At 37.4% G+C, this 22,117-nt stretch overlaps 1 protein-coding gene across 7 annotated transcripts in view; it reads right to left on the reverse strand.

Annotated features, from left to right (window-relative positions):
• Positions 1-22,117, reverse strand: part of LOC118527162 (uncharacterized) — a 77,713-nt gene that overhangs the window by 14,733 nt on the left and 40,863 nt on the right. For 3 of the 7 annotated variants that reach the window (XR_013447249.1, XR_013447248.1, XM_078071065.1), the window contains 3 exons: positions 7,427-7,490; positions 6,160-6,184; positions 407-484 (listed from right to left, as the gene is read on the reverse strand). Coding sequence is in view for 4 of the 7 variants with exons in the window: in XM_078071065.1 (XP_077927191.1) it covers positions 407-457 (51 nt within the window). In the remaining 3 variants the exon portion in view is untranslated. Of the gene's footprint in view, positions 1-406; positions 485-2,737; positions 2,858-6,159; positions 6,185-7,426; positions 7,491-22,117 lie in introns of those variants that run through there. The other 4 variants (XR_013447247.1, XM_078071064.1, XM_078071067.1 and 1 more) reach the window with 2 other exon arrangements.

Here is a 22,117-nt window from a genome sequence, read left to right on the forward strand (position 1 = left end):
AATCAACTTTGGCTAGTAGGTCCCCTCAAGGGTTGGTGCTCTATTGGGGGGTCAGCACTAGTGTTACTGCTATCAGTTCACTGCTATCAGTGTGCAAGAGTCCAAAGGCTCTACCAGTTGTCTATTCTTGTGTATCACACTACCGCAAAACTAAGGGGTTTAAAACCACAGCATATTGTTTCTTAAAGAGAGATGACAAACATGGCCAAGGATGAAGACAAATGGAAGTGAATGAAAGTGAAATTCATAAAATGAGGATATGAAGAATAGGGACTGTGATATCACTATCAACAAACAAGGAAAGGATGTGACACTGTGAGATAGACAATGAATTTATAAATAAATATAGGAGATAAACTAGAAAAAATCTTTATGCTTTATACAAAACAAAGCCATAATTCCTTACCTTTGTCTTCAAGCCTCTCCCAGCTTCGGATTCCATTTGCCGGGTAAACATTCTTTTAACGGCTACACTTTGAAGACCCTATCAGAAACCACGGTGAGCAATTGGTCTCCCATTTATTGCCTTCATGTTATTACTTCAACCTGGAATTTTCCTCCCACTCCATCACACCCCAACCCTCCATGAAATACTTAATTACTTTTTATGCTCCAACTCAAATTCTTTTTGGACATTAGTGGGGACTTAAACAAACAAACAAATTGAGACTCAGTGAAGAAACTCCTGTCAAGAATAGATTTTCCCTCCCCCGAGCACACTGAATTCCTTAATAACAGGGCCTATTTTACCTATCTTCATACTGCTGCACAAAGCACACAGCAGGTGCTGACGCTTTGATGAATGAATGCCTTGGCACCTTATACTCAGGCCACACAGCCTTGTATTATATTTTGTAGTTATTTATCATTTCTATATGTTAAAATCTCCTTGAAGGCAGAGGCCAGATCATAATTTTGATTTTCACAGAATCTAGTAAAGTGTTTTAACATCAAGCTAGGACCCAGTATTTAAATTAATTTGTTAAGGGAATTAGTACTAATCCAAGACACATGAGAAGAGAAGCTGACCTGTGAGGTAATCACAAGAACAGCCTCACAGCCTCAGTGAATCCCATGAGGATCTCTGAAGGTGGAGTGGCCCTTCAGATATGTCCTGAATCAAGGCCAGGGGGATAAGCCCTTGTATCCTGCATTGCCCAGACACTGGATGTGTGCTGTGTCACAGGAAGAAGGCATAACCTTGGGCGAGGCAGCTTCCGTGAGCCAAGGACAATGCCTGAAGGAGGACGCAGCTGTGAGCCATCAGCATCCAGATTCCAGCCAACAAGGGCATCTAAGTAGTGCACGGCAGCATCCTATAGGGCATCCCTGAGAGGGAAAAGTCAGCCTCTTGCTCACCTTCCATAAAAATCTTCTTAAGTTATGGGAAAGAAAACAAGACTGAATTTATTTGAAATGTCCGAGCCTCCAACTCCTCCTTTGAGCCCAAATAACTTTTTCTCTTTGAGGATTTGAACTGGCACTCGGGGTATTTATTTCTGGCTCTGCCCTGTCACTGGGATATGGGGAAAGTTTCTCACATTCACCTCCACAGTGCTGGTCACCCATGACAGTACTGCCACTGGCCCAGCCTAATCGAGCTGGGTCTCCCTGCATCAGCCGACATCTCTCTGGCATGTGGCCTTCTCGGGGCTATGTAGTTGTCCCTAGCTAGCAGATTGTAGCATTATAAAATATGGGCCTGAAAAAAAAAATTCTCACTAGTGTCTTCTATCATCTTTTCCACTCAGGATCAAGGCTTACTTCTAGGTTAAGGACTCCTACATACAGGGAAAAGCATCAGCTTCTCTTCTTTTCAGCCCCTGCATGCATGATCCTTGCCTCCTACAAGAAGGAGCCAGAATATCTATTGGGCAATTTTGCTTGCAGGGACGACTCGTCTCCTTGGTTCTTCCTTGTTTTCTGATCTTAATTTCTATATGGCTAAGGAAAGTTTCCCATGGCAACTGTTGTTTGCTAAAAAATACCCATCTTTTCTATAACCAATTTTTTTCAAAAAATGGGAGGAAGATACTTTCCTTTTTGGCAACCTTATGCATTGAATAAGTACCATATAAATGGGTAGCTTCTAAGTTAAAGGTAGTTTGTACTTGGATGGTCCTAGCTGTTCTCTCTGAACTCAGATGTCATACACTAAAACTAAATTAATGGACACAGTCTCTCACCAGGCTTCACATTTTTTTTTTCTGAATTTCAGACCAGGGCTGGAGGTTGGAAACCATTTTGTGGGACCTTACTTGCAGGGAAGCCGATTTACTAGGAAGGCTGGTAAACCAGCACCATCAACTGCAACTCCCCAAGTCTCAACTAAGGCCTCCATTTCAACTCTGCTATTTGGTTGGGTTCCATAAAGACAACATCTGTCACCTCTCTTTCTCCTCTTCTTGAATAAAGCTTTGCTAACAAGGAGAATTTAGATCTCCCATGAACTCTAAAGCTTCTCTAATAAGGCCTTGCTGTATGTTGCTCTTGTAATAACATGCTTTAACTGAATCCAGTTTTCCAAACTGTTCAATAACACCTTGTCATACGGCTCATTGCAAAAGACTCTCTTATTAACACATTTCCAGAGAACTCTTGTCCTTCCTGTTGGTGCACGGTGGGGAAGTGGATGTGCGAGTCCCAGCAACTCTCCCCATGATCAAGTGCACTGTTTGATGCTGTCAAGTGTTTCGTCACAGATGTGAAGCTCTGGCAGGACTGAGATCATATGTACCTCCTAATGCCAAGTCCGTAAACTTCCTTTTAATCTTCACATCTCCGCCTCTGAAACCTGCCGCTACTGCAACACAGCATGCTCTCTTCAAACTCAAAATCCTTCTGTCGTTCCCTGAAATTGGACTGCCTGAGAATGTATCTAGTGTATGGTTAACAGGTTAGCCACGTCTAGTGGGGATTCCAACGTATGCCTGACGCCTGCTTCAAGAGTGGATGTCCTACATCTGAGGGACTCAACAAAGAGAGCTTGGTAAGAGGCAAAAGCCCAATGGCCACATACACACTTCCTGCTAGAAAAAAAAGTTATATTTTAGAGTCTGTTGAGGTAAACCTCTAAAAAAAAATCCCTCACCTGTAACTTGGCATGATTTTGGCTTATATAATGATTTGATACCTTGATTTTTGCTTAAAATATTCAATCTTGAACAGTGTGTCCCTAAACAAAAACTGGAAAGTTGACCTCAGAGTGGATCTCTACCTTGGGTTCCTTGTGAGGCTATGGGGGACCTATTCCTTTAAGATTCTTAGAAGAGCTATTGAAAGAGTTAATTGAAAATAGAGGGCCTAGGAGGGATATCCTGAAGATCTGTAGACTTTTTGAAAAGGTCTATGAGAAATCACCTTAAATATTTCAATTCTTTTTTTTTTTAAGATTTTATTTATTTATTTGACAGAGAGAGAGACAGCGAGAGAGGGAACACAAGCAGTGGGAGAGGGAGAAGCAAGCTTCCAGCTGAGCAGGGAGCCCGATATGGGGCTCGATCCCAGGACCCGGGGATCATGACCTGAGCTGAAGGCAGACACTTAACGACTGAGCCACCCAGGCGCCCCAATTAAATATTTCAATTCTTAAGAATGGGTTTTACAGGGGCACCTGGGTGGCTCAGTCGTTAAGCGTCTGCCTTCAGCTCAGGTCATGATCCCCGGGTCCTGGGATTGAGTCCCACATCGGGCTCCCTGCTCGGTGGGGGGCTTGCTTCTCCCTCTCCCTCTGCTGCTTCCACTGCTAGTGCTCTCCTGCTCTCTCATTCTGTCAAATAAATAAATAAAATCTTAAAAAAAAAAAAAGAAAGGGTTTTACAGCCACACATTTTGCTTCATGTTTATTCTAAGACATTTCTTGACAGCACCCTGGATTTGATCTTTCCCCAGAGGCTCTTTCTTACTTTTGAGAGTCTTCTTCAGGGAGAAAATAGGGATGAGAAATATTTTATTTTGAAACTAGCAAATCAAGGGCCATTTTTATTTGTCCTACATTCTTCTTAAAAATGGAGTAGTTTCTACTTTAGCTCATATCTCTTTATCTTATGATATGCAGCTGAAAGAAATTAGTTGTCACTTTCAACATTTAGCATAGAAATAGCCCTAGCCAGATCAATTAGTTCACTAGATACATTTCTCTATTTCTGCAGGTGACAGTTTTCCCAAACTTTCTATCACTATATATCAAAGATCTTCTATCTTCTAGCCCCCAATACCATTCCACTCACCCTCCTTCAAGCCTTCACTGATGGCCATTTTGAGGCTCACTGGTCCTGGTAACACCCATGTCCAGTTAACAAAATCTGTTACTCTTGATAGATAGCAAATCCATATAAAACTTACATTCATTTCGTTTTTTTCATGATTTTTTCTGACAGTAATTTTCAGAAGAGCTCAGCTGGGCAGATCCTACCTGGAGCCACCCATGTAGTCGTTGTCAAATGTGGTCCAGAACTATATTGGTCATATGAAGGCTCAACTGGGCTGAAGGTCCAAGAACGCTCATTCTCATGTCTGGCAGTTGAAGCCAGCTGTCAGCTGGGAGCTCAGCTTGATTGTCAGCTGGGGCATGTACATATGGCTTGGCTTCCTCACACCTTGGTAGCTTTGGGTAGTTGGACTTCTTAAATGATAACTCAGGACCCCAAGTATAAGTGTTCTCATGAGCAAGGTAAAAGATGTATCACCTTTTTATGACCTGGTCTCAGAAATCACATAACATCATTTCTCCTTACTCTATAGTCAAAGTAGTTACAAACCCACCCACATTCAAAGTAAGGGAATGTATACTCATCCCTCAATATGAGGAGTATCTAAGAATTTTGCAGCCATTTTTTAAAACCCACCAAAGGGGCCTTGCTGTCTTGCTTTCTCTTGTATCACCAGCCTTTATGATAATACCAGATACCTAGGGGATACTCCTTGAGGGTTTGCTGAAATAATGAATTTTGGTAGGAAAAGAAAAGAAGTTCTGTGTTTATGCTAACACTAGTGAGGCACCATGTGAGGGCTCCACCCCTGAGATCTTTAAGAAGAGGAGACACCACTATGTGATATAAGCAGTCACTTGTCTAAAAGCAAAAGGCTGACCCTTATGTTCTTCTCTTGGCCCTTTTCATTTTTTGATTATTCTAGGCCCAAGGGAGATTCCTACATAACCAGAGCTTTTATATGAATTTTTTAATGACAATCAAGTTCCCGTACTCCAAGAATATGTGGCATTATGATAACCTGTAGCAGCCTCAAGTAACATATGGAAAGGAAGTGATCTGAGAGAACTATGGATGCTCTTCAGGTACTCAATTCCAGGGAACAACTCCAGCCACAAAGATATACAGCTGAATGTTCTCTATTCCCTGCTAGTTTGGGTATGTAGTAGAGTGTTTCCATATATTGTGCCACGGGATACAGAGAAATCCCACGTGTGGATGAAGGGAGCTATAGGAATAGTATATACCAAGACCAAATACCTAGACTCTGAGTTAGAATGAGTTTCAATAAATTCACTTTTTACACATCACACAAAATTATAAACAGGACACAAGCCTTAAAAACCTTTGTTATTGTCCACTGACACCACCACCTAACAAGTTATCATATTTACAAGTGGAAATATCTTCTGAGAAATGTCAAGTATCTTGTTTGAATCCTCTGAAACAAAATAATTTCTGTGATGCATGTATAGTGATGCCAAGAAATCCATCTGCCAGCCAGAATTTCATCCTTTAAATACCTTATTATGTCAGCACAAAAGAACACAATGAGTTTTGTTTAGAGTGTCAGTCTGCCATCTCTGGGCTAAAAGGATTAGGTCTAAATTGCTCATCATTACATAAGACTGCAGGAAAATGTCTGCTTCTTTTGTCTTTAAAAGTACTTCATGGTGTTTTATAAATAGCAAAAAAAAAAAAAATTAATTACACTAAAGAAATCCATTCTGAGGACCACAAGCAATAGATCTGCCAGGCATTTCATTTTATGTTATTATTTATTCAACCCACAAAGGTCAGAGACTTTTCAAGTACACTCACTTGTTGGACATGGCAGGAGGCTGAGGAGAGGACATAGAATGTGTTGGTTAAATGTATAGATTTTGGTGTCAGTCTGCTCTGGTTTTAGCTTCTCTGACTAATAAATGTGACTGGGAAATTTACTTACCCTCTCTGTGGCTCGTTTTCCATATCTGTAACATTGAAGATAAAATTATTCACCTTCTAGGGTTGGTTTAATGGTTAAATGAGATAACATATGTATTTTACTCACCAGTGCTTGGCACAGAGTAGATGCACAGTTAACAAGTTAGATAAGAGTAAACACACACTCTTAGTAAGTATCGTGTGTGTGTGTGTGTGTGTGTGTGTGTGTGTGTGTGTGTGAGAGAGAGAGAGAGAGAGAGCAGGGAAGGAGGCGGAGAGCGATGGGGGAAAGAAACAAAGACAGGGAGAAAGACAGAGGGAGAGACTATTTTGAAAGGGACATAGAGAACCCTGTTGGAGACACCATATGGATGTGATGGTTATTTATTAATGTTAACTTATCTGATGAAGAGATTTTGAATATTGAAGATATGGGAATGGGACAGGAATGAAATGTCAGGAAATATATGGAAATGTATATCACTTTGAAACTCACTAGTCTTCTGTACAGAAACAGAAAGTCACAAACATTTCCCACTTCCTGTTCCCCCTGGGATTTTGATTTCAACCATACTTCTGCAGCTGGCCTGGTACTTCCATGTACCCAATGTTAGAGGTATGTCCCTTGAACAGGACTCAGCTGTCCACTAGGTAAAGCAGTTGAAAAGCCACCAGGCCATTACAGCGTCACTGCAAATAACTGAGAGGTATTTTCATGTTATTAATGGGAGGAGAGTCCAGTGTGATATACAAATAAAAGAGGACTTTTCTAAGGAACAAGAGTTGGGGAAGGAGTGAAGGAAAGATTTTAGGTGGACAAGGCCTTTTCTCCCTTTTCAGGTGAATTGGTGAGGTCATTCCTATCCTCAATCTTCATATGTCAGGTCATTTGGAAGAAACACATTCTGCAATAAAGTGCAGTAATCTTGCCATTATTAATTGGAATAATAATTTCCATTGCTTAAGCTCATTTCTGTAATGGTTCTGTTCAAAAAATAATACTCAGGTTTAGCCATGTCTGTTAAGAGACAGAGTATCAATGGCCAACTTTCTAGTTTTTTTAATGCCTTTTCAAAAATATATATTTTTATTTTACCTTAACACAGTTCTGTTCAAAAACAACCTTCAGATAACCTTTTAAAATATTACTTATGAATCTATGCACCTCAATAAAGTGTTTCCTGTTTTTCATTTCCCCAAGGCCAAAGTGACACAATTATTAGCTTTTGATAGAGTTAAACAGTAACTACCCATGCTTATTTTTGTGAAAGAATGGAAAACAAATATACCTTCAAGCAGTGAAACATTTGAGAAGATTCCCATACTTCAGTTCTTTCTTATTTTTTCTTTTTCCTAGAAGAAAACAGAGGAATTTTTAAAAAATCAAATATTTAAAATAAACTTTTTCTCTACTTCTAGCTCTGAATAAAATCCTTTTCCTTTTAATAGGGAACCTCTTTAATCCTGTGTAGTACTACTTACAGTCTTCCAGGTACCATTCTAGATGCTGGGCATATACCAGTACACAAAACAGGTCAAAATCCCTGCCATCAGAGAGTGTACAGTCGGGGGGGGGGAGAAAATGAACAATATGAACACAGTAACAAATGATAAAGGGAAAACTAAGACAGGAAGAGAAAAGGGAGTGTCAGTGAGGTTGGGCAGTGAGCGTGGTTTTAGGTAGCATGGTCAGAAAAGGACTCTTGAGAAGATGACATTTAAGGAAAGATGTGAAGGAAGTAGAGGAAGACACCGTGTTTTAAGGAACAGTTAGCAGGCCAAGAGGAGTCAGCTAAGGGAATAGTAAGAAATGAGACATAAGAGGGGCCAGTCTGATTGATAGCCTATTTTATGGATGCCGGCTTTCACGTCATTACATTAAATGGCATGACAAGTATGAAATAGGACACCATTAAAGGTATATCTACATCTTCTCTTTGTCTCTCAAGATTCATTCACCACCCTTCTCCATCCTTTTCTCTGGCCCCGGGAAACTGAGCTCTCTCTACTCTTTCTCATGACCAATCACATTTCTTCCCTTGGGCCACCTTCCTCCTCTTTCAGTTATCCAAATGTTCCCTCTGTCAGAGAAGCAGAAACCCAGCCAACTTGTGTTTCTCTGGATGGGTAGTTCTCAACAATGGCCTTAAACTCACCAGCTTCAGTGCAGGGAGAAGGGGGAAGGGGACACACTTCCTGAAATACAGATTCCTTGGCCTTACTGAAGACATTCAATCAGTATGTCTGAGTGTCTCTGGCTTTGGGGCCAAAGAATCTGCAAGTTTAACAAGTTTCCCAAGGTCAGTTGTTTCTTACTGTGAGGCTTGCATATTAAAATTCTAGATTATAGGAACAGCACTCTTTTGATAGACATCCAAGCAATTTCTTATACCTGATGTTTTTTCCCTTGTTCCAAAAATGAGAACTCTGAAATATTTGGTTTGCCTCTATTATATTATGACTGACTGTAATCTGCTGAAATTTTATTCCTATTTTTAGTCAATGCTTATAAAATATTTTATTTTGTAAAATATTTCATCATTAAATACTATCCATAAGAATTGTTTTGCACACACAGATCTGTACCTCTGAAACAAATAATACATTATATGTTAAGAAAAAAAAAAGAAGAAGATAGCAGGAGGGGAAGAATGAAGGGGGGAAATCAGAGGGGGAGAGGAACCATGAGAGACGATGGACTCTGAAAAACAAACTGAGGGTTCTAGAGGGGAGGGGGGTGGGAGGATGGGTTAGCCTGGTGATGGGTATTGAGGAGGGCACATTCTGCATGGAGCACTGGGTGTTATGCACAAACAATGAATCATGGAACACTATATCTAAAACTAATGATGTAATGTATGGGGATTAACGTAACAATAAAAAATTTAAATAAAAAAAACTAATGATGTAATGTATGGTGATTAACATAACAATAAAAAATTTAAAAAAAAGAATTGTTTTGCACAGTCCTCATCAATTTGTGTCGGATGAGACTTGATGTCTTGTTTGCAAACTGATAATTTGTGGAAGGATTATCTATGACTTCTACATATTTTTGTGGAACAGCGCTGACTTTATTTTTATTTAAATGCTGATGTTTCTCATGTAAATCATTTTTCAGCATTATACTTGAATTAGAAATAGGGGTACCCAAAAGTTACTAATAAATGCCATATATCATGCTATGCAATGCTTTTGTGCTGGTAGGACTGAACTTTGAGGACTTTTTCAGAGTTATGGAAGGAAATTTACTCTGTGAGTTAGACCGTCATAGAATTTGTGATGAAGAATTCACATTTCCCACTAGAGTATGCAGCACCGCTTTTTTTTTTTTAATATTTTATTTATTTATTCGACAGAGAGAGAGAGCACAAGTAGGCAGAATGGCAGGCAGAGGGGGGAGGGAGAAGCAGGCTCTCCACTGAGCAGGGAGCCCGATCTGGGGCTCAATCCCAGGACTCTGGGAATCATGACCTAAGCCGAAGGCAGACGCTCAACCAACTAAGCTACCCAGGCGCCCCTCAGCACTGCTTTTATATTACACGTAATCTTCTGTGAAGAGAGACACCAGACTGATATTTTACAGAGTATTTCTGTTACAATCTCAAGTTCAGCACTTTTAGACAAACATTGTCCTTTTAAGGGTTTTTTTGTTTTGTTTTTGTTTTTGTTTTTTTTGCAGATTTCATAGGTTAATCTCCCCTGTGCCAAAATTTGCTATTTCAAGATACTGAGGCAAACAAGACTATAAAAAACAAGAAATAAAAGTAAAAAGAAATAAAAAACAAGGGTTGCACTGTCATGTACAGAGCAGATAATAGTAAATACCTACCTGAGTAGCTGAATCTAATCCCTCTGAGGAAAACTGGTTCATTTGGCCTCTTAACTAATTTTGACTTTTTTCCTAGCAGAGAGAGGGCAAGGGATTTTGATTGAGGGAGCTGCAGACGAGATTTACCTCAGGTTAAACTTGCCTTTCAAACTGGAGAGGATCAGGTGGAGTCTTTATGGCCCACTCTGGCAGGACTGTGTTTACAGCAAATACTCAAAAGCATATATTTCCTCTCAAATATTAGTATTTGCAGCTGCTGGCTAAAAATACATCCAAAGGAATGTCAAACACTGAAGCAAATGGTCCATACATTTTAGGAATATAAAGGAAAGGCTTGTGAATCTTTTAATAATTGTATTGCATGTAATAAAATGTCTTGAAAAATTCTTCAGAATTTCTGTTTCTCTATGCCTATGGCTAAACTAAGTCAATGTATTTAATATGAGTGCATTTTTCATAAAGGTAAAGAAACATCTCACTTTTTAAATAAATGTGTGTTTTCTTTTATTAGTGAAAGGGCATACAACAGTTCTAAATATTAGATAGTAAATGAGGATTGATCTATTAAAAAGGGAAAAAATAGTTTTATATTAAATGCCTCAAGAACCTTTTTTTACATTATTTCAGATTTTTACATAAGAATTATATAGGATTTTTGAACTCCTAACTTTGAAAAAGACCTTGGAAATTATTTAGTTCATGAATACTAATAACAAGGATGTTAATAACATAACTAACCTTTGAGCACTTACCATCTTCTGGCCACTGTTTTAAGAAGCTTTACATATGTAATCTTGGTCAATCCTCACAACAATTCTACTATGTAAATGTTATTAAATTCATTTGACAGAAAAGAGAACTGAGACACAAAATGTTTAACAAATCTGCCAAAGGTCATAGAGCTAGCAAGGGGAAGAGTTAGTACTAAAGCTGAAGAAACACTTGTAAAATTATCCCAGCCCATTCTATCCATAGAAAGTGAACACAGCTGTCAAGAGTATGATTTGAAGGTGCCAGAAGTTCTGCCTAAATACATCACCTTCAACAGTATACAACACTGCCTCAAATTCCCACCAACAGAAAAGTGCTTTATGCAAAGATAATGCCTCCCAAAGGATATAGTTTAAAAATAATACCTAAAAAGAATTGCCTGTTAATGATAGCAAGATAAGGTAGACACCTTTTAGAGAGATTTGGATGATAAAAGGAGAAAAAAGAAAATAAAAGAGCTGTTGAAGTTAAACACTATAATATATACTCTTGGTCAATCCCGGCAAAGTGAAGGGGAGGGATAAAGACAAAATTCAAGCAATTTGGCTTTGGTTGGATATAGAAATTATCCATCTTTAGCTATCTTCTCATTTGGGAAATAGAATCATACAGATAGTTAAACCTTTGCTATTTCTAATGGTAAAGTTTAACAGCAAAAATTATTCGTGTATAACTTGTATTTTCCTCACCACTTGCCTTTTTTTTAGGAGGGGAGGGGCAGAGAGCAAGGGAAAGAGAATCTTAAGCAGATCCATGCCCAGTGCGGAGCCCAACACGGGGCTCAATCTCAAGACCCTGAGATCATAACCTGGGTGGAAATCAAGAGTTGGACGCTTAATCAACTGAGCCACTTAAGCACTTGCTTTTCTGAACAGACATTCTTACATAGGGGTCCCATATATGGATTCCTTCTGATACATGAAATTCCCAATACATAGGTAAGAATGCACAGTGCCCTAAGAAGATTGTCCAAATTCTCATAAGTATATATGAGCCCCTTCAAAACAGTTACTGTAGCACAAAATCAATCTAGCCCAGCTGCACTTCTTATATATCACCTAAAATTTATGCCTGCTGGAGGTGGTCTTTAACAGCTAAGAGAATATAACATACAACTGCTTTGAATTATGTATCCTAATGAACATCCAGGACTACACTGAAGCTGGCAGAGAAGAAAACTTTCTTTACTTTAGAAAGTAAATATGGTATACAAGATGAACAAGAGCAGGATAACATTACATGCCACTGCTTTGCTAGAACTATCTTTCCGGTTTTCACTGCAATAGCAGATGCAACTATTCAGGATTGGGGTTTTAAGTAAACAATATGCAACAAGGAAGTGAGACAGGTATGTCAATGAAAGGTCTTAGGAAAGAGTAAGGCAATTGGAATGGGCAGTCAATTAATTAAAAATGCTTTTCAAAATGAACAAACTGATCCGACTTTCTTGGTGGAGCTATTACCAAGTTCTTTTGAGTTTTTAAAACATTTTCTTTACTCTGTGTTTAACAACAAATGTGGGCCAATTGCTGCGAGTTAATTGAAAAGGATTGTTTTCTAGTTGCCAAGAAACGGTGCTTTCTTACATTATGCAGGCCATTATGTGCACAGATCAAGCTTCCTGATTTTTCTTTGAGGGTTTAAGAATATAGGCTGCCGTCATTTAGTTGTCCCTTGAGGAGAGGAGCACAAATCAAGAAGGCTTTCAGGGGTGTTGTTCCATTTCAATTGACCAGGTAAGATTTGGATTTGAAAGTGCTACCTTCTTCCTAATGCTTCACTTTTCCTAAATCATTTAAATGCTTTTATGTTGAGTGAATGAGTGGATCTAAAATGATGATTTTTGATACTTGGGATAGTTTCATGTAAAATCATGCTAAGTTGATCTTCTTCCAGCTGAAGTTTCTGAGAAAAAAAAAGGTAGAGGTAATAATAGACAGCTGTGAGACTGGCTCCCAAGTTGGTTTCTTCTTGATTTCAGAGTAGTAAATCCATGTAAACCAAGAAGTTGTGAGTGTGTTTAGGGTTGAAGTATTAAAATCATTGCTATGGCAGCGAGTATCATTATTTGTTTGGAGAAAAGATTTCAAATCTTATTGACTTGTTCCAACTGAGAATGGGTTTTATATTTGTTAACTTAAAAGGAAGACTTGTTGATTTTATTCATAACGTGGTTACTTGTCTCTTAAAACCACATATATTTTCATTATCCCTTTCTATTGGCTATTTTCTTCATAATTTTGTCTTAAAGATGAAGATAAAATCGGAGTCTTTGTACTTAATCCTACTACTAATAGGCTTGCTACAAACAAAAAAGTCACCCTTCTTCCTCAGGAAGGAAGATCACATTTCTTGATTCAAAGTCACTTGCTCCCAGGCTCACCAATATAGTGCTCACACTGGGTAATAATGTGGGACAAGTGCTGGAAAAGGACTCTGGGAGTCCAGTTTCTTGGGTCAAATCATCCTCCCATTCATACTTTCACAGAGTTAGGTTGAATCTGCCATCCCATGAGCTTACACTTAAAACCTCAGAGTTCATGTGGAACTATACATTGAAAACAAGTTGATTGGCAAATTTGCAAAGTTGAGCACTGTTATTAATCCTTTCTTTCATCTCTCCCATGGTTCTGTGTTTCCTGGGAATATATTTCCTTTACAAGGAAGATCATCAAAATGGATACAAGTCAGATCAAATATCTGTTGTCTCATTAAGTAAGTTTCCATTTGTTCAGAGTTTGAAGACACCTGAGTATAAATATGACCTGTGTAAAATGAACCCTAGTTGATGCTGGAAAGAAATCATTGCAGCATGCCTTTACCTGATAATATGATTTGGGTTTTCCACAAACAAACCAATACTCTGGCAATGAAATTATTATGTGGAATAATGTCGATGAAGTGATCGTTAAATAAGACATACAATCCATCCATTTATTTTTAACTTGCCAAAATGGAGTCTCCTTTCTTGAATTCCTATATATTTTTTTTAATTAAAATAAAGAGTCACTGTATTATCAGCTATCACAAATTTTCATTACACTCTATTTTTTAATTTATATAGTAATGAAATTGAAGCAGCCCTTTAAATAAATGCATAGTTTGCAGTTATGTATACTTGGTGTGATTTATTACCATTTTTTGTTGGAACTGCATTTGTTTTCAGGTAAGATGTAATTAAACAATTCTGTTCTAGTTTACATTCCTTTCTTTGCCTTGTCAAATAGTGCTCTGTGCCCTGAAAATATACTTTTGATATTACTGGTGCCATGGTGCTTAAAAAATCTGTACTGGTAAAGTTTTCCTCAGTCTTTTTTTGCAATTATTGACGCAAGATGACAGGTGATTATGTGGGATGGGTGGAGTGGAGCAAAAGTCAGACTGATACAGTATCTTATAGGCAGATTTCTTCCCACATTTAGCACACCATTTGTCAGTATAACAGAGTGATTGTGATATTAATAAAGTAACTGTAAAGAAAACATTTGACAGTATAACAAAAAATCTTGACTTTATTTCTGAATGGTATTTTTAAAATTGAGCAAATATTAACTGATGTTGATTACTTCTCTGTGGATTAAGAGTTTTGCAAAAAAATAATGTTTATCTAGGTTGGGACAGAAATCAGTCTATAAAATTTTATTCAACCTTAAATTGAGAAGACACTGAATTCAATGGTAGTTTATAGATCAGTGACTGAAATACCACAAAATGATAGGCATTTAAGGGCATTTATTGACTAGTGAATCTAATGGCCTTGAAACTTTATTTTTTGGACTCCTAGAGATTCCCAAAAGCTTTGGATGAAGGTGTGAAGGTGGGGAGAATGGCTAGCTGACGGTGTAGGGGAAATAAATGGTATTAGCAACCAGCCATGCTCTTCTAGTTTGTCCACAAGAATATATACAGCCTAAGACTATTTGACGCACTTCATGACAGTCATGATACACTGTATTTCTAGCATTACCCTGATGTACAATTCAAGAAACCTGGTCAAGTATGAGATTAATTTGACATATCTCATTTATAATGAACTCAAGAAAGTTTTTGGCAGTCATTTCTTCTACTGCAGGCACTTAACATTTCTTTCATTCTAGAAATATTTCAGGGATCTTTATTAATCAGCTTATCAATTTCTTTAACACTACTTTTTGGGGCGCCTGGTTGGCTCAGTCGTTAAGTGTCTGCCTTCAGCTCAGGTCATGATCCCAGAGTCCTGGGATCGAGCCCCGCATCGAGCCCCTCATCGGGCTCCCTGCTCTGCGGGAAGCCTGCTTCTCCCTTTCCCGCTCCCCCTGCTTGTGTTCCCTCTCTTGCTGTGTCTCTGTCAAATAAATAAATAAAATCTTTAAAAAAAAAACACACTACTTTTTTTTTTATTTTTTGAAAACTGGGATTATTTATTTCATGGTACTACTGTTAAACATCATTTCAAGAATTCCTAAACACATTGTGCTTTTGATTACTAATTTTCCCATACACTTGATACGAAATTTGCCTTAACTTCACAAATTCAGAATAATACATAAAGTAGTAAAGTGCTTTCTTATTCTCTTCTTACCTAAAAATGGTCTCTTTATAATATTAGAAAATTGTTTTCAGAATGAAGAAGACACATGCAAAATATTTTAGTAATTTTAATTGTCCTATTGTTTATACATAATCAGCACCAAATTTTACCTTCTTCTCATAAGGCACTAGGAATATTCCTTTCTTTTGTCCTTAAAGTTTTTGTTAAAACTGAGATTTTTAACTTCTCAACTGTAATGATATGATTTTGAACAACTCTTACAAGTTTCTTTTTTTGCTTAGAAATATTTCTAAAACCTGAGAATGCTGCCTCTTTTCCTTCCTTTTGAGCAGTTCTCAATTTGGCAATGTCTGAAGATATTTTTTGGTCACTGCAACAAAGTGAGTAAGGTACTCAGGATCTAGTGGATAGAGGACAAGGATGCTGCTAAACATCCTAAAATGCACAGGACACTCCCTACAGCAAAGAAGTATGGGATTCCAAATGTCAATAATGCTGAGATTGAGAAGCCCTGCTTTACAGGTCTCACCTACCTTATTGTAGCTAAATGCATGATTACAGGTTAGAATTTTTGTTTTCAGAATGTCCTGAAATCCCATGTGCCTTTTCATTTTATTTATCATATTGGCCTATAGGATGACACTTAATTTTTAATTGAACTTTCTGAACTCTGCCTGTGTAAAGCGTAGGAATCATGATCTGACTGGATTGTCCACTTTTCTTTTCCTTACTTATGACCAGTACCAAAATGACAATGGCCACATTATTGTTAAGCCCGTGTTCTATCCACATTACTGACCAGTGCTATGTTTTAATTACTTGTAGAGTATTTCCCTCATTGCTTCTACTCATGGATAAGGAAGGATTCATTAAGGCAAGACAATATCTTCTGTTTACTTGCTGTGTTCCTGATTTTGTGTCCAAAGTCACTCTTCAACAAACATCCATTCATTCTATAGATATTTACTCAGTACCTATCTTGTTCCAGAAACAGTTTTATGTTGGAAATTCAGTAGTGAATACGATACCAACCCTACTTTTGTACTTATGTTACAGTGGATCCGAAGATCTCAAATCCCTTTTCCTTCAACCATCTTTGATCTTGGTCTGTTCTATACTAAAAAACAGAAAAACAGCAGCAGAATCTGGTGCATCATAAATGGTTGTGAACGTTCATACTTTTTTTTTTTTTTGCATGTAAACCCTGTTTCTTGGAAACTGCCAAGAACCTTTTCATTAATTTCTGAACTTCACTTTCTGGCAAATATCTCTATTTTTAACTTGCTTGGTGTACATTCCATAGAACACTGACTTTGAAGTAAATTTTGAATGAAGGAAAATAGAATATTTGATGAGTTGAAATAATGTTAATGAGAACAGTCAATCTGGCATTTAGGGGGAAAAGACATAAAAATAAAGATGGAAAATTGTGAGAGGAGAGGCCAGTCACACTTGAAGTTTATTTTATTTGCTATGCCAAGAAAAATGGTTAAAGGAAAGAAAAGAAAAGAAAAAGAAAAACAGGAGAAAAGAAAAAGAGCAGTAATGTACCTTTCCAGTATAAATATGACTTGGAATAATTTTTTTCTTCTGGTGAATCCTTTAGAATTCCTTACCTGTTTTATAGTTTATTCCTCAGTGGTCATTGATGAAATTATTGGTTTCTTCTTTAGATAGGGAATGAGAAGCATAAATGAAGCAATGTAATACATTGTTAATATTCTGATCTCAATATTTCTTTTGATTTTACTTTATAGTTTCTTTCCCTCCCTAATGCTTATTTTCTTAGTGTGTGCAAAATTTTCTTAGGATATGCAGGACTTAAAAAGTTATACTAATATGTGAAAATGTGAAAAAAAGGATTTGATGCTCTAAAATTCTCAGAATTTGGGGGCACCTGGGTGGCTCAGTCGTTAAGCGTCTGCCTTCGGCTCAGGTCATGGTCCCAGGGTCCTGGGATCGAACCCCACATCAGGCTCCCTGCTCGGTGGGAAGCCTGCTTCTCCCTCTCCCACTCCGGCTGCTAGTGTTCCCTCTCTCGCTGTGTCTCTCTCTGTCAAATAAATAAATAAAATCTTAAAATAAAATAAAATTCTCAGACTTTGTAAACCTATCAGTTTTTAAGTAATCATTTAACCTATTAAGATATTTACTGAGGTGACTGGGTGCCTCAGTCCTTTAAGTGTCTGACTCTTGATTTTGGCTCAGGTCATGATTCCGGGTTCCTCAGGTCCCCCCAGAGCTCAGAGGGAAGTCTGCTTGAGGATTCTCTCTCTCTCCCTCTGCCCCTCCGCCTGCTCATGCTCTCTGTCTCTCTCTAATAAACAAATAAATCTTTAAAAAATTATGTTTATCAAAAGCTGTGATTTCTCCTTCCTCTTCTCTTTCATTTAAATATAAATTGAGATCTTACCCAACTAAGGAGTTATTTGTGTAAGAAATTCTGAAGAAACAATATAGATGGGGCTACAAAAAGTGTTTTTAAATTATGTAAGTGTATTTTCTGGAGTTTACTAAAAAATGAGAGAAATTCCAATACTATGGCTTATAACTGGTTTTCTAGCAATGAACTTGAGGAAAAAACTGAATTTTATCTTAAAAGTCTTAGTGGTACTGACAGATGGCAGTGAAATTGCCTTTGTTGTGTGAGCAAAACAAAGAGGAGTCTTTTCTTCTTTGTTCAAGGACAGGCTTTGCCATCTATCAGTGGTCTGATGCAGGCAAGTTACTTAGTCTCCAAGAACCTAGACGGCCTCAACTGTGAATTGAGTAAAAATACTGATCTCACAGTGTCATTATGGAAACCAAATGAGATAACACAGTTTAGTACTTGTCACAGAGCAATTACATAACAGTAAGCGTTCCCCTTTCTTGATCACTTCAGTCAGTCCTAGACTGTCCTAGTTCATTTCATAGAAAAGATTCTAAAGGAATTTTAAAGATCGTCTAGTGTGCTACCCATCTGATGCTTGTTTATATAATATTCCCCTAGTCACTAGCCTGTACTTTCATAATGCTAATTAGTGTTACTTCTGACAGCAATAGACAGTTATAAATGTTATGTTGAAACATATGAAATTGACACTTTTATAGGTCTGCCATAATTTGATAATGCTAGAATGTAAATGCAGTTCCATTAGCTGTTAAAAAAATTATAAAAAGACACAATTAAAAAAATAGTATAATCAGTAAGAGCCTTGAGCAGGGGTTGACAAACTAATCTGTGGGCCAAATCCAGCCTGCTATGTGTTTTTGTACTGCCCATGGGGTAAGAACTGTTTTAACACTTTTAAACAGTTGATAAAAATTAAAAGCAGGATAATACTTTGTGACTCATGAAAATTATATGAAATTCAAATTTCAGTGATTACAAATAAAATTTTGGGGGGAACAAACCACTCTCGCCCATTTACATATTGTCTTAGGCTGCTTTTGTTCTGCAAAGACAGAGCTGAATTGTTGCAATGGCCTTTATGGCTTGGAAAGCCTAAAATATTTATTTATTACCTGGCCCTTTAGAGAAAAGGTTTGATGACCCCTGTCCCAGAGTCACACTGCCTACATTTGCATGCTAGAGCCACCACTTCTTATGACTTACCTAAGTTACCTAATCTTAGCAAGCCTTAGTTTACACATTTTAAAATAGGCACACTACTAGTATTTTTACCCTACATGATAATTATGAGTGCCTGGTACATGATATAAATGTTATATAAATGTTAATATTCTTCCCAGGTGCCATTGTAAATGGGAATAACAACTTACAGAAGCTTGAAAAGCACAGATGGGCAATAGTCGTTGCATCATTATATCTTGACCTAGCAACAGTCCTCAGCATTCTGTAGGTGTTCATGTTAGAAAGTAACCACTTACTTATATAAATGATTTTAATATTTACATCTCACTCATGCCACATGGACCATTTCAAGTTAAAAATATTTAAGTTTCTAAATTTGCAAGTGCTAAGCTGTAAAATAGAGACTGTTTTCTCCCTGGGACAATGAACATCTGCTGAAATAATTTGTCCAACAGAACATTTGCCTCTGCTGGCCTTTTTTTTTTTTTTAATGGAAAAAAAGATCATTGTTTAACTTCAATTCTTCTCATCTTCTAAACCAAGAAACAGTTTCTCTTGGGACTAGATGTTTGTAAGATTTGGAAAAGTAAAGGGGCCTCAGCTTTTTATTTACTTTTTCCTATTTTCAAGTAAGGGTAAGTAGAATTTTACTTAGAGTGCCATATTCTTTTTTCCTTCTTATTTAAATATTGTTTGAAAGACCACAGGTTTTCTAGTTGACTTAAGATTTCTGAAGTGAATTGTGCTCTGCAGCCGTTTCTGAGAGAGACTGGGAGGTGGGGTGATGGTTATCCCTCAGCAGAGAAAGGGTCAAGTTTTAAATTAGAAAGACTTTTAAGAAATAGCTCAGATCTATTACTTTTTGTATACAAAGTCAGAAGGATCTGGAGGGAAGATGATCCAAAATCTTGGAAGAAAAATAAAATGCTCCCAAAGCTAAAATCCAATAGCATCCTAGAGAGAATGGATGGTTTTAGTAGAACTGCTGATAAACTTCAAGTCTAAGACTTATCAGGCAGGTTACCTCTCCAGCTTTTCTACAGCAGTTTCCCTGGGGAAAGATGAAGAGAGGACACTTCAAACAGTCAGCTTTATAATGCTGTACTTAAGAAGTCAGTGAATAATAACTATTAGAATTCTCTGGGTAAACCAGCTTGAATTAAAGGTGCTTCTTTTGTTTCCTTACTTTAAAGTCCTCTAGTACTCTAAAGTACTCTAGTCCATGGGGATTACACCAAGAGCAATGAGTCCTATCTGAAATGAGGAAGGGAAAGTGTTGTCAAATTTCATGTTGATTCATAAGAATATGCATGAAGGGTTGTTCATGTATTTCAACAGGGCAGGAAGGCACAAGGCGTGACCAGAGAATCAAATGTTTGAGGATGGAAGAGTTTCTATTTGCTATGAAAGATTTAAGAAATTTGTTGTTTTCAAATGGAATGGATTCTATCATATATAAACTATTCCTGATTTTTTTGTTGTTTTCTAATTACTATCTTTGCTTATAATATAGTCAAGTATGAGAGAGAGAGAGAGAGAAAGAAAGAAAGAAAGAAAGAAAGAAAGAAAGAAAGAAAGAAAGAAAGAAAGAAACTGTTCAGCTACCACGTCAAAAATATTTTGCCACCTGCTATGTATTTTGCCAGCCAGTTAAAATCTTTAGCATTCTTTGGTACGAAGCCTGAAGATGCTTGTGGGTGGAGGGAAATTTTCCTCTGTTGGAATCTTTTGGATGATAGTCAAATACTTCTGTAATTTCCTTCACCATTTTTAGCTACTGTTGGCATCATTTATTTCAAGTATGCCTCTGGAATGTCAAGAAGATGCCACATATTATTTTGAATGCTGTATTTTAATATAATAAGAAGCTAAAGTTGTTCCTAGAGACTTCAGAAATAAAGGTAGGGTGCTTCTTTCTTATCTTTTAGTAAAATGGAAAACTTCAATTAAGGACCAAATAGAACTTTTGGTCCATCTCCTACCTATGAAAGTAGATTAGAAAGGAATTTTTATCCTTTGGCTACAGGCAGTAACAGATTTACCTGTCGGGAGTTGGGGAAGGAATTGAGTACAAGGAAAACCAGAACCTAGACTTATCACTTAAGTTATCAAATGGTCCAAATGTTTGGTCCAAAGCCTAATGACTTCATTTGAGTTGTTTGTCCTGGATATGGGCATTTGAGTCCTCCTCATTTAAACCTTTCGGAATAATGATTCTAGCAATACTCTGAAATAAACATTCTATAGTTATTTCCCCAGTTGAATAAGCCTATAATTAGAAAGCCTATCATTGCTAGCTAGCCAAATTCCTTGAAATAAGCATATGAAGTTTATTTTGCTGGCACCAATAGGGAAAGAATGATAGAACAGGGAGAGACCTCATGAGATCATCTAATCCATACTAAAATCATTCAAATACATGGTTCTTTAGTCAAAGGTTTCCCAGGGATTTGTTACACCAGCAACTGGAGTCTGACTAGGCCTCTAACAAGAAAGAGGCTTGCTTGCCTTTCTGATCAAGAATCATTGCAATATCAAACAAAGGATAAATTCTTTTCTAAGAAGCTTATGACTAATTCAGGTCTCTACAAGCATTCCAGGAACAAGATTCTTTTTGGTTACCAAGATCGTAAGTGTGATTTTGGCCCGGAGGCTTAAAAACCAAAGCACATAGGCTGTGTCTCACTTGTTCTGTGGGCCATTTTTCTTTTTATTCCTATGCCTTCATTCCTCTGATTTCCACCCCCCCCCCCCATCCTCGTTATATTGAGAAACACGTACAAGTATTTTTAGCTGGTTTACCTGAATTAATCTCTTATCAGGCTAACCTATTTGAACTAACAACCACAAAAAAACAATTAACAGAGAAAACTCCTCTATATTTTCCAGCTTCTATCCCATTATTTTTAGCTTTGTATCCTTGGGCAAGTCATTTAAATTCTCTGGGCCTCAGTTTCTTTTTCTGTATTAAATAAGAACATGAGTCTAGATTACTGAAAGAGTCTCTTTTAGCTCCAGCACTCTATAATGCAATCTATCATAAAGCAAAATTGTGACCTTTAGCATGAAGAAAGGACAGTGGGAGGGAAACATGTTAGGAATTTTTTCTCATTTCTCCCACTCCATAAATGCTGCAAATGGCTGAAATCAGTGACTTCTGTGAAGTTAGTGACAAAACTTTAGTAGGTATATTAATTTGGGTAAAGTTTCACCCAAAGCTTATGTATTTAAAGCTGAGAGGAGAGAAATTCTAAACTACGATCTTTTAT

This window comes from Halichoerus grypus, chromosome 4, assembly GCF_964656455.1.
Source record: "Halichoerus grypus chromosome 4, mHalGry1.hap1.1, whole genome shotgun sequence".
Classification (NCBI taxonomy): Eukaryota; Metazoa; Chordata; class Mammalia; order Carnivora; family Phocidae; genus Halichoerus; species Halichoerus grypus.